General features: G+C 41.3%; 1 protein-coding gene across 6 annotated transcripts in view; it reads right to left on the bottom strand.

The window, feature by feature from the left end:
• Positions 1–13,835, bottom strand: part of LTBP1 (latent transforming growth factor beta binding protein 1) — a 514,666-nt gene that overhangs the window by 66,969 nt on the left and 433,862 nt on the right. For all 6 annotated transcript variants that reach the window (XM_088474432.1, XM_088474435.1, XM_088474434.1 and 3 more), the window contains 2 exons: positions 8,948–9,070; positions 5,744–5,869 (listed from right to left, as the gene is read on the bottom strand). In XM_088474432.1, the coding sequence (XP_088330558.1) occupies positions 5,744–5,869; positions 8,948–9,070 (249 nt within the window). The remainder of the gene's footprint in view (positions 1–5,743; positions 5,870–8,947; positions 9,071–13,835) is intronic.

Here is a 13,835-nt window from a genome sequence, read left to right as displayed (position 1 = left end):
ATTACTGTATTTTCTAATAATAAGTGAATTAAGTTTTAATACAAAATCAGATTTGTAACTTTCATGAAATTAGGACTCAACAGCAAGCATCCTTGGAAACAGCCTCCTCTAACAGAACTTCTATAGGATTCTGGAGCTACTGAATACCATCACTGAATTAGAGCATTTCACTTTTCACTCACTCCTTACTTACATTAATTTAATTTGCTTATTATTATGTTCTATTCTTAATATATAAGTTTCCTACAATAGTTTACTGTTTAAAGTAATTCATATAACACTGTATTGTCCATGGACTCAACTGTGTAGACTGTCTTCACTCCTACCGATAGGAGGCAACTTTTTAAAGTGACTGTGGTGTTCCTGTTACCCTTCCACCCCCCTCCACCTACACTCATATAACTGTAAAGGCCATAGACAGTGGTTGTGGCAGCAGAAATATTGGGGGGAGCTCAAGAATCCAGTAAACTCACGGAGCTGGCTCCTACCTCTATTCAAACAGCTTAGCTTATGAGAATGGTTTAGATCTAAAAACAGCTGATTAGGCTATTCTGTGTCTGTTCTGAGCATCGACTATATGTGTAAATATATAAAATAAGTGTATATACCACGTTTCAACTCTAAAGTAAGTTTTAATGGCATGATTCCAAATATACCATTTTTCTATGATATGCTCATAATTCACTCTCCAGTTCAAGGTCATAACAATACAAAGGTTCCCACAAAATCCACTGGAAAAATTGGCTGCTTTACCACTCCAGTAGCTGTTAATAAGTTACACTTCTTCATTGCTGTCCCAGTAGCCAGAGAACTTTGCTTCCATAAGATATCTGTTCCACAAGACCTGCATTATTTTACTTCTTCTACACAGATGGACTTAAGGCGTAAGACAGGAGTCTACAGGAGCATTAGATATATTGTGTAATTCAGATAGCAGGCTTGTGGTAAGGGCCTTTTAAAAGCAGAAATGTATCTACCAGATGGTAACAAGATCAACAATAAGTCTAAGCATTTAGTTTCCAACAACTCTCTAGTGAGTCCAGAGTCAAAACCACTTCACAGCAGTTCTTGAAATACCAGCCAGAATAGATAAATATTGAACAGGAGCTCTCTGGTCAACTCAGTTGAATGCTGCTTGCAGAAGCTGCCAGAATTTCATTGAAAAAATGGAAAGCCTCTTGTGCTAGAGAGTTATTTAATATACAGTAGACGGCACTGCAACCAACACTGTAATACTTGTCAGTAACCTGTCAGAACTCCAGTTTGGTGTTTATAAGTAAAGTCTCGAGCACATTATGAGAAAGACGGCTCACAAAAGTCATTCACATAAAGTATGCATGGTTATATCTAAATGTACCCTTAATGTGTAAAATAAACATCAGGGGCAATTTAGTAACAGATGTTAAATGTGCAGTAACTCATAGCCGCAAATTGAATATGTAGTTTTATTGTCTTGTGCTAAATTCATAAACACTAAGGGCCATATTCAATTTGGAGTGAAAAGTCCATTGCCGGACTTTTCGCCGTCATCGGAGGTTTTGCCGTTGAAAACTTATCGCGCGTGTCCCCAAATATCCCCATATTCAACTCCAAATTGGCGAAAACGGGACCAGGCAAAAACGAAATCAGCAAAAAGTCCTGTAGTTTGGGGGAAATCAACCTGACACCCCCCTAAAGATGCTCTGTAATGGGGGTTCACTATGGGTATCCCCAAAAAGCCCTGCAAAAGGTATCTGGGGTCTTTGAATGGTCTCAATAGGAGCTATTTAGTGTCTTTGGGAGAGTGGTGAAGAATAGCATTTAGCAACTTTTTTTGGCCAAAATAAGTAGTCCCATCAAATTTGGGGTACATGAAAATGGGTGCAAGCATATGTAAAAATCGCTAAAGTGAAGCATTATAAAGCGCCAAAAACGCACCTTCAGCAAGCACTTGCAATTAAAAAGAACCTCTCCCATACTTGCAGCCCCCCCCCCCAAAGGCTATTTCTCTAGTTTTTGAAGTTGTACCCCCACTTTGAAATTTTTTGCCCACTTTTTAAAAGTACTTTTTTGGTGTGTCCTTTGTTTTTTTTTTGCGTTTTCTTGACGCAGTTAGTGTCAAGGGGGGTGTACAAAGGGTGCAGAGTGGTTTCTGTGCCTATGCACCCCAAAACCTCAAATCTGCACTTTTTTCCGGTAATCATAGGCAAAACTTTATTGCCTATTACATTGCATTGCGTTTTTGCACCGGCGAAGACGCTAAAATTGAAAACGGGGTTAAGTGAAATTGTCGAAAATGACATCATCGGCGAAACAGTTTAGCTGAAAACGGCTTTTCGCTCCAAATTGAATACGGCCCTAAGTATACAATAGAACTGCAATGCGACAGCTATCATAACCTCACCTACATATCAGAAATAAAATATATATGGAATAATGTACCTCATATTGCAAATTCTAAGGATATTGTAAGTGTTTCATGTCATGGATGTTTAAGGAAGATTCTAAAAATGTTAGTTACTTACAGTACAGGGGCTGGGGACGCACTATGCATCGCATTTTGGATGCGATACATCCCACCATTTATTGGGTACATACTGGCGTTAAGAGTGCCGTTATGAAATGCACAAAGGACAGCTTTCCCAATAAGAGCTGTCCTTTGTGATACAAGGACTTCCAGGTTTATGACCCGAGAGTCCTTCTGCGCATGTGTCAGATGATGCACGCTCTGCAGGGGACACTGGGAGGGATTCGATTGGATCCTTCTCATAGTAGAACGTGAAAAGAAGCCCACAGGCTTCTTTTAGGTAGTGCCATCTACAGATAACATTGCCTACCGGGTCCAAGCTCAAGAATGCAGCCCTCCACCCCTGTCCGGCACCTTCCGCCGGATGTCGGGGCTCTTGTGCGCATGTGTGACCTGTAGGTCACGCATACACACTAAGGTCACTGCTCGGAGCAGTGAGAAGATTCACTGCTCCTTTCAGAGCAGGGCAGCTGCTCGCAGTGACAGATGATTCTCAGATTAGCTGTCTCCGCACCGGAGCAATGATGAATTGCTCCAGCATCTGCAGCGAGTTAGATTGTTAATTATCTGGCACCCCGATAATTAACATCATGAATAAACCCCTTAATCTTAAATACAATTAAAAAAATAATACATTATTATTAAGAAGATGACAGTACTGGCCACCTCGGGCACCATTAGTGTCAGACATTTGAAGACCTTTAATAAAGGTTACAGTTGAAAAACATAAAATGTAAACTGCTTGTACTGTACTTTTCAAAGCTATAGCTACATGCGTAAGAATTTCAAATTTTCAACATTAATTGTTTCTTTTGAATGGCAAGTTATTTAAAAAACCTATTAGAGAGCAGCTTTAGTTTTGCCCATTCTTTATAACGTGTCTAGAACTTTTATGCTGTCTGTTATTGACTTTGGGCTGACACTGAGGGTGTTCCCTTGGAATTGACTAGCCTCACTTTAACACCTGGCTTTACTAAATTGGTATTCTGTTACAATTTGTACAATTTTCTGGGAAAAGATGTCGGTCTTCTTTGGTGTAAACATTTAGAATAAAACTGGCGTGTGTTGTGTGAGAATTTCATCTTACAGTACATTGGTGGGAAACTACTGATCAGTAAATTTGTTCAGCAAACCTTTCACAGACATCCACACATTTACATCAACGGATATATGGACACCCACATTCATAGCGTTTGTGGTTACTGTTTAATATTCCACACTACACATTTGCGGTCTGGATGTAATTTAGACAGAAATAAAATTCATTACGGACCTTTGTTTATGACCTGACTGTAAAATAACCACATGCGCTTGATTTTCAAAATTCTGCTGTAAAATGATAATCTATTTTTAAAACTTGTCATCCTCTTGCTGCCATAGACTTATTATTGGCAGCAGGTCACAGTTGTGTTGGTCCATTTCAAATATAGGCTTCCTTTGTTCCCCATGTCCTTCCTTTACTTGCTTAAAAGTGCATATTCTATGCATTTGTGGAAGACTAGATTTCTGTTCCACTTAAGTAAGTTGGGGACTACCTTTAAAACTCAGGGCCTAATTGAGAGATGTATACAATTGCCATCCTGTATGCAGCTGCTGTATGAAAATACGCAAATGTCGCAGATGGCAGGAGTGGAAACATAAACTGGTGTTTATGCAAATCTAAGCATCTGCGTACAAAGACGCAGCTTCAGCCACAGATTATTCAATGTTAGCAGGCTGAGTGACTGTATGGTCACACACAATGGCCGTAGGGTCTGAGATGCATGTTTACTGTGTATGGGATCACAGACGATAGGTGTGACACCCCGATATGGTCACGAACAAACAACTGCATTTTTAATCAAAACTCCCCGTTACCACACTCTCCCTGACTGTCAATCACACCGTGAATAAACGGTTTCTGGGAGCGACTACAGTGATGTTCCTTGACGCATGCAGTGTGCGAGTCAGATGCATTGCACAGATGGCTGATAATCGTTCAACTGTGAAAACATCGGCATAGAGAACATCTCTAAATGGGGTCCTATAGTACATTTGACATCTAACTTAAGAAAGATATTGTTAGCACTCTGGTATGCTGGCTAATAATGAATCATTTTCATTAAGCTTTATGTTGCTTCTGTAAGTCGCCATTCTGTAATCTTACACACAGGTCCCCTGCATGTTCCATTGTAGTGATGGTGCTTACAGACCTGGCTGCATTACTCTTCTAGTATCAACCTTCCTATTGTATCCATTATTTAAAAATAGCTAAACATGGACCAACATGAGTGGAAAGATGTTAGCTACGCTAACATGAAGTTATTCAGAGCATCTAAATATTACCAACACATACTAGTCATTTCTAATTCCTGCCAAATGTGTAGGAGGAGTTGGGTATGATATCCCGGCGCCTGAATAGCCGCCGGGTGAAATACCGACACCGGAAGCCTGACTCTTCAGGATCCCAACTATGGACGGTAAGTACCCTAATCCTCATCCTCTACCCCCACTAACCCTCCCTTGGTGGTGCCTAACCCTAACCTCCCTGGGGGGTGCCTAACCCTAACTCTCCCCTTGGTGCCTAACCCTAACCACCCTCTCCACAACCTCTACCTAACCCTCCCCAAGGGGTGCCTTACCCTATCCTCCACCCTGGTGGTGCCTAACCCTAGCTCCCCTCAGCCTAACCCTAACCCTCCCCGGGGAGTACCTAACCCCATGTCCCCCCAGAGGTACCTAAGCCTAACTCTCCCCCCCCCCCCGTGGCTAAGAGCTGAGACGGACCAGCTTACCTTCATTCGGGAATCTGTCGAGATTCCGGTGTCGGGATCTAGACAGGCGTTGGGATTTCGACGCCTAAGTTTAGCCCCTTCCAGGAGGGTGTGGCCACTCAATTGCGACATTTTGGCCCCACCCCGCTACACAATGCAGAGATTACAGGCATTGTGAATCTTGGGGCGGGGTCAGAAATTACGGGATTCAGCGTGAATCACGTCATCGCCCCCCTCCCCCGCAGAGGGGTCGCAGCCGTCGGGAGGCTTGCCTGCCTTTCCGAGGGGCTGGGAGTGGCACCTGATTTTCGGGAGGCTCCCGTCAGAAGTGGGAGGGTAGGCAAGTACGCCTAGTAATGACAAAACTGTTTATGTTTCACCAGACATCTAAAATAGTCCATCAGCAATGATTACTGAAGGACAGTAAAAATTACCTACAACAATTTAAAAAAAAAAGTTGTTAATAGAAGCCAAATAAAGGTACCTTCACATGATCTTCCTTCCATAGTGGTAGTAAACCCTTGCTCACAGATACAGTGGAATGAACCAGCAGTGTTGAGACATTCTCCATTTTGAGAACATAGTTCAGGATCTTCGCACTCATTGATATCTGAAAAATAAAAAGGCAAACATTAATATTATGAGCAAATTAACTATACACAGCGCACATTTTAATAGCTTTTTCATAAAACTAAACCAGGCTAAAAATATCCTTCATAACGTCTATAAGTTGAGAAACCGTAGTATTTGCCATATGTCGGCTATTTTCTTTAGAATCAAGGGGGTCATTCAGACCCGGTCGTTAGCGCCGATGCGCTCGGACCGGGTCGATGGCCCCCCACAGAGCATGCGCACGACGGCACCGGCGCCGTCGTGCGCATGCGTGAGACCCGCTACGACCGACAGCGCCGGTCGTAGCGGGTCTCGATCCAAAGGGGGCGAGCTGTCGATGTTGAGTGACAGCTCGCCCCGTTTGGAAGGCGGGCCGGGGGGGTGGCAGCCCAAACGGAGGCGTTCCTATGGGAACGCCTGCCTTTTTGGGGAGGCCCCACTGACATCACTAGTGATGTCAGTGGAGAGCTTCCGGCTCAGACAGAGCCAGAAGCTCTCCGGGGCTTACGACAAGGGAGACCCTACCCTAGGGTCTCGTCGTAAGCCCCGATGGTCGCGATGGTCTCTGACCATCGCGACCATCACCGGAGCGGTCGTTAGAGCCGTGGGTGTTAACCCACAGCCTAACGACCGCAACAGAGGCGGGCGGTCAGGATGCAAGTGGCCGCCCAGTTTCTGAGCGACCGCTTGCATCCTCCGACCGCCTCTGAATGAGGCCCCAAGTATCAAATATTTATCGTTCTCATTTTGTGTCTTGGATGTAATTTTCTCTGGAACTGCATGATAATTATTCTCAACAACACAAAAATAATGTATCCCTCTGAAATGTAATGTTATCCTACTGTATCTAACATGTTATCAGATGTCAGTTTTCTTTAGTTAGATTGTTAAATGTTGATTTTTATTGGTTGCTATGAGTTACACCATATCATTGCTCCTCGCTCCATTTTACAAAATAAGCCTCAATGAAATATGTTAGAATATTTGATCAGTTCTATATAAGGTTTAGGAAAACCCATAAAAACATATACAATTGATATAAACTAAAGTTGGGAGGCAGATAACATGGTAGAAGTATAGCCACAAAGTATGTGTCCTGGACCCACTGACTCTCAGCTGTACAGTCCCAAGTTTTGGATTTCAACAGGCGCATGGTCTATTGGACTCAGGAGTGAACTTGGAGAAATGGTGCATGGTTGCCATGGGCAGGGGCTGAACGGATCTGCGCCAGGAATATGCTGACAAAAGTTTGACATTTGAAATGATAGGAGATGCTCAGAGTTCATGCACTATATTGTAAAGTATAATAGAATAAAACAAATATAATACAGTAATACAAACTCTTCAAGTCAGCTAAAAAGACTATTACTAAAAATCAAGTACAACTCTGCACAGCTTGATTGTACAATGAACAAGTAAAGCTTATTTTCACACTTCCTATGAATTTTTTATAATGGAAACTTTAATGATAAATCTGGTTTCTTAATCAGCTGCATTTGGCATTTTAAAGACTTGTGACTTGTGACAACCAGTTAGATTAAGCTTGCGTTTGGAAAACAATATTACAAGTATATTATAAGTGGAATAAGCAATATATATACCTGCATACTCACCATGTCCTAGTAACAAAGTGACAAATCATGGTAAAGGTACAGAAGAACAGAGATTCAAGTTGAATTTAGTTAAAAATGCTCAGTACATTAGTAATAGACAATCTCTCTTAACATACTTCACACCACAATAGTTACTGTACTATAAATTTAGCATTTACCAATGTGTCCTCATGCACAAAGCAGCAATAAGCCATGCTGTGCGAGATGCCCGCCGTAAATGAGCCACACCGAGGGGTGTAGCGTACCGACTTTTAAAAAAATTTGCGTCTAATTCACAGACGCAGTGAAACACCATTCAGTCTGTACCAGAGACTGCGGGCTGCGACTTTAACCAAGTTAGCTTCAAATATGTATAAAGTCACAGATGAAGCACAAGGGAAGGTACCGTGAGAAAAAGACATGGCCGCTGCATCGTAGTACTTCGTATAGAGATTCACTCATTCGCACACAGATGTACAAATGTTGCATATAAAATGAATCAGTGCAATCGCGTTAAGCACAGATGTACAAATGTCGCATATAAAATGAATCAGTGCAATCGCGTTAAGCACAGATGTACAAATGTCGCATATAAAATGAATCAGTGCAATCGCGTTAAGTACAGATGTACAAATGTTGCATATAAAATGAATCAGTGCAATCGCGTTAAGTACAGATGTACAAATGTTGCATACAAAATGAATCAGTGCAATCGCGTTAAGCAGTTTTGTTGCATCCAATTGTTTCACTTGTGTGACTAAAGCTGCATACACACACAACGATTGAGTTAATGAACGATTTTAGTAAACGATTTTCTACCTTGAAAAAATGAACTAAAATTGTTTACTAAAGTTGTTCATTAACTATGTTTATTTAAATGTAATGAACGATTTTTATGAACTACAAACGATTTTTGCATATTAACTTAATGAAAATCGTTGAGTTGACAAGTCTGACTGAACTACAAACTACAAACGTGAACACGCATGAACAATAATCGTTCATCGTTTGACTCAGAAAGTGAACGATATTTTCAAATGATTATCGTTAAACGATATCGTTAAACGATAATCGTTCAAAAAAATCGTTGTGTGTGTATGCACCTTATGATGCACGTTTCAGCGGAAAAAAACACTTGGCGCAAGCCGAGTCGCTTGGGTCATGGAGCGCTGAGAATGGCTGTTTGGCGCAACTACAGCAATAGTGTATTAGGACATCTCTGTACTGTTGTGCTCATTATAAGCTTTGGAAATGCAATATAAAGTCAATCTTATACAGATAATTGGAGCATAAAATAAATTACATTTTAATTATTATATAGTAAATGCTGCACATGTGTTAAGGAAGGTAGACAAGTCTTTTAAATTTTAGGTAATACTCTTCTTTTAAATATCTATTTATATGACCATTGTGAACACTATTTATTTTACACAATTCCTCTCGGCAAATCTGCAGGAATTCTGCTTTCTATAGCTTTACTATACCTTCACACCTCCTTCCATCTATGAGCAGGAAGCCATCTGGACAAGTACATACATACGACCCATCCGTATTGTAGCAGTTTCCTCCTCCTTGGCAGGCGTCAAACTCCTGGCATTCGTCTATGTCTGCAATCAACGTATTTGGGGGAAACAAAGTAATTATCTCATCATTGGGTGGGCCGTCATTTTTAGACGATCTTAGTCTGTAGCTTGACACAGTGTAATTGCTTTGTTTTATCAGAATGAAAAAGACACATTAAAGTGTGTATTATTATAAGGATATTTCTAGCAACCTTCTGAGTATACTTGAAGCACAGATTTACTTGGCTGCCGACAGAACTCCAGACCTAAAATATGTGAACAGACCCTGGTAGAAACTTCCATGCAAATGCAATTATAATTTTTGGAACAGAAAACACATTCTCTGTCAGTACAGACGGGAGACAAGGGACATTTACATCATTCAGATTTGCAAAAGAAGTTGTGCCCAACTTAGTATAGAGGGTCTGTATATGCTACATACAGTACAAATATCGTGAGTTGTATCAGTCACCTCTATGCCTGCTTTCTGTGTACATGGGCACCAGGGTTGGACTGCCCACAGGGGTACAGGGGAAATCCCCACCCCCTCCTCTAGGTGTCAGGTTCCAGACATCAAATTATAGATTGTTACTCTATTAGACGGTCATTTACCTGGTGGAGCAGGACCATTGATCAGTATGGGGGCTTGGGTCCCTTCTATAACAACTACACCAAGATTTGCCTAATGGTTAGCCAAGAATCTGTAGTGGAAGACCACGCCCCTTAAGCCTATGCCCCTACCACTGCATTCCACTGGTAGGCTCATGTCCCAGGCACTTACGGCCACTCTACTAAAGGCATTATACCCACCCCCTAATTATTTCACACATATCCACTGCCTCTAGGACATGCTCCCAGAATATTGTATTGTGAGAGGACTATAGCACCTCAATTAGATTGACAGGAGTTCCCTGAGAGAGGAATGTGGGGTTTAGAAAAGAATACACTAGAAGAGAAATGGGGAGCTCTGCATACCGTATACAATTTGAACTGATGATTGTGAGGATTTTTGTCCGCTTCTGAATGGCTGAGGGCATCCAAAACCCTCACATTGGCTCTATTAATAATGTAATATGGCTGCTGTGATATATTTGCAATATTACATTGATATTTGCTATTGGTCCGCAGCGGGACTGCAGATTTCTATTTGATCTTTTAAAGGGGTAGGCAACATTTGTATTGATTTGAACTTAATTAGTACTTTATTTTTGTATTTGCATCTGGTTTTAATTGACTTTTACATGGTACAGTAAATGTGACTTTACTATTTATATATTAATAACACTGACCAAACTTACTATATTGTGAATGAATTTTACACTGTAATTTTAGAATTTACTACTATCATTGTGAAGCCAAATCTCCTGACGTAAACCAAGTACATATACTCAGGGCTGTAAGTAGGGGTGTGTAAGCAGTGCTGCTGCCCAGGGTACAGGGTCTAGGGTGCAGCACCATCGCTGCCCCATGGTACCTGTATTTGGCTTGCAGAATGCCTGAAACACTACTTTGGGCATGCGCCGTGCAGCCTGTAAAGTTGCCCTAGGCTCTGCTCTTTTTCCTGGTTCCAGCGGCTCCACCCCCTCCATGTCATGAGGTCACATGTTCAAGGGAAGTGGTTGACACAGGATGGACAATCCTCCTGTTACAGGACTGATATACTGTACAACTGTTCTCTCCTGTTGAGTCCAGTTGTACGAGTATGTACTACTCCTTACTCCAGAGTTAACCAGCCATATCATTGATGCTATATGAGATTCAACAAGTATCTTGGTCACAACTGTGCCAAAATAACGCATAACAAGAAAAGCTGCATTAGTGTTGTGGGCCTGAATATGTCTACAGTAATAAGTGACTTTTCCTTACTTGATATGTTTTGAGACCGTACCAGTAACCAAAACATTTTCTTTGGGGTTTCGCTTTAACTTCATTATTAGTCCTATAAATGTATACAGATAATCCTAGCCAGGAGATATTAAAGTATAATACTTTTTTTTAAATTCAGAAATCAAAGAAAGAAAAAAAAGCCACTCCGCAGCCGCTAGCAGTGATAAGATAGCAGACCGCATTCAATGAATCAATCAGCAATGCATTCATATTATTTCCCCTCGATTCCTACAGAGTTAGTCATCAAGCTTATAAATAAAGCAGCTACAGTACATAGGCTTCCTCTAAAATGTTAGCTTTACATAATACATTTGTCATTTTTCAATTTGAAGTGGAAAACACATGGGAAATGAATAAGGGAGAGCCATCAATGCCCCACAAGCAGATGTTTATAATATGTTTCTGTCTGTTATGATTAGGCATCGTATGTACTATAGTGTATATCTGCCTAGTGTTAAGCTAATTGCTGGGAGACATTCTGGGCTTTTTTGTTACTTTTGATCCATTTGTTAACGTAAACCTGCCATATGTTTTCAGATTTTCAAAGTGCTCAGAATAAAGATGGGTGGTTTCATGAGACTAGAATAGATGGTTCATTAAACAATATTACACAAACTATATTTTCAAACATGTAGAGAGATCGTGATAGCTACAAAGAGACATTTTTGTTACACTTTTAATTACTCTGAATGGACCTTAAGATCATGTTAGTTATGTTTCTTGTAGCTCAGAGACAGACGGCTGTGGCTCATCAGCTTTGTGGAATTACAGGACCCAGCATGGCAGGACAAGAACTACTTTAGCTGACTGGCACCAATTAAATAAGCTGTGAAAATTTCCATTGTAAATATGTGATTTTGTTATTTTTTATAGTAATGTCTGTGGTTGTGGTCTTTCATTTGGGCAAATCAGATGTAAGCCCCTGATATCAAACATCACTATACATTATTTGGTTTGCAATTGCCTTATCTAAGAGCCAATATGAACTACATTAATTTACTAAGAAATAATTTTCCGTATACTGTTTTTTCCTCAAGGATTACAGCTAGGCAAACATACAATAATAGTGTAAGTGCATGCTTTAGAAGTATACCTGGGTGTATGGTTCACACCCTACCTAAAGTGTCTTCTCTCCACTGTTGCAATGCTCCCAGGGAAGAAGCAGCTTTTATTTGATCCAAGATGACTTATGTATAGCTGCGGCAACCGAATAGAGCAGTTTTTACATAGGACATCTTGGATTGAAAAAGAGGCTGCTCCTTCAAAAACAATAGTGAGGAGGAGACAACAGCAGTGATTGCCAGTCTCGGGCATGTAGTGTTTAGCTCAGTGGGGGAAAGGGCAGTTGGTGTATGTCCAATGGAGGAGGGTGGTAGTGTATGTATACATTTTATGCTGACACAGGACAACACAGCAACTCAAAATGAATAGAGCAGTTATTGAAATCATAATCCATTATTAAAAACTTGCATTTAGACTTGGACACTATACCATACGGACTAACAGTTTTATTGTCCCTTCCATAAATATACAGAGAAGACATCCTGGTGTATTACACTATCGCAAATCAACTCTCCGGTGTTTCATTCCGATATCTGTGTTTATTGAGCAATGGGGGTGGGACCACAAAGACATAATTCACTGCAAATCCTGTCACTAAGCCCCTGGATCGCCAATGTCACTGGGGAAGTAGATGGGATCTGTAAGGGTGATCTACTCTCTTAGGAGTCCAGGAGAGCTCTTCAGAATTTGGGAGTTTCCTGGACATCCCAGGAAATTAGGCAATTTTGTACTATACCTACAGTAGCCGTCATGATCTGACATCTAAACTTCAGCAGATTACAGAATAAGAGTATTGCAAAATGCACAGAAAAAGAACACTATGCCCAAAATAACCTGACCACTGGATATAGTCATAATACAATTCTATTACATTCAATACTACACCAGGGCCAGATTAACAAAGGGGTAAATGGACTACAGTTCCAGGCCTCAACATAAAAATAGGCCCAACATATTGACAGTATGAGCATAACCAGTTGCCCAGCTGGCCACAAGGTTGGCCATAAAGTATTGCAATTGTATTTCTGTTTTCCTTACAAAATGCTGCAGTGTTTCTACTTCTACATATTTAGGGAGACATTCGGGCTGATAGTGAAGGGGATGTACACACCCACATGGCATTGGCCACACCAACACAGCACTGGTCAAACCTCCTTCACAGGGGCGTATTTATAATGGGTGCAAGGTGTGTGGTGCACACCCTGCACCCATACTTTCTAATACTTACCTCAATGAAGTCCTGCTCCATTTTCTGGTGTCCTGCACATGCGCAGTAGACACCGGGCACAGACTAGTGCCCGGAGTCTATCGAACCTGTCAGTGCGCCGCGGCCACCGGAGAGAGGAGGAGGCCCCGGACGGTGAGTGAACACAGACCCTCTCCTCTTTAAATATACCCCTGCTCCTTCACTTCTCCCTATAGGACCTGTATCATTTTCAGCTTCATGCCCATGTGGCCCTTAATACAGCCCTCTACAAAACTAGGACACTACACCAGACAAGTCATGACAACATGCCCACTGGACATAATCACAATGCAATTATTACACTGGATATAGACAAAGGCCACTACAACTTCTCACCATAACATGGCCACTGGAAATGATACTAATACTATTCTGTTATACTATATGCCGACATAGGCCAAAACACCTAATCGACATGGCATGCCCCCTGGGTATGATCCAAATACTATTCTATTTTAAATCACACTTGCCCATTCTCCTAAATGTACAGTATGTGAAATGTGCAGGAAATCTTGGCTCTGTCCCCTCTTCAAGGACCCATGATTAGCAGCATTATGCTGCCTGGTGGCGGGACCCGAATGACGAGACTTGCCCCAGCCACTCTTCCCACAGTCA

This window comes from Taudactylus pleione, unplaced genomic scaffold (assembly GCF_031769625.1).
Source record: "Taudactylus pleione unplaced genomic scaffold, aTauple2 ptg000154l, whole genome shotgun sequence".
Classification (NCBI taxonomy): Eukaryota; Metazoa; Chordata; class Amphibia; order Anura; family Myobatrachidae; genus Taudactylus; species Taudactylus pleione.
The sequence above is the reverse complement of the archived record's forward strand: the minus strand, read 5'-3'. Positions and strand labels throughout refer to the sequence as shown.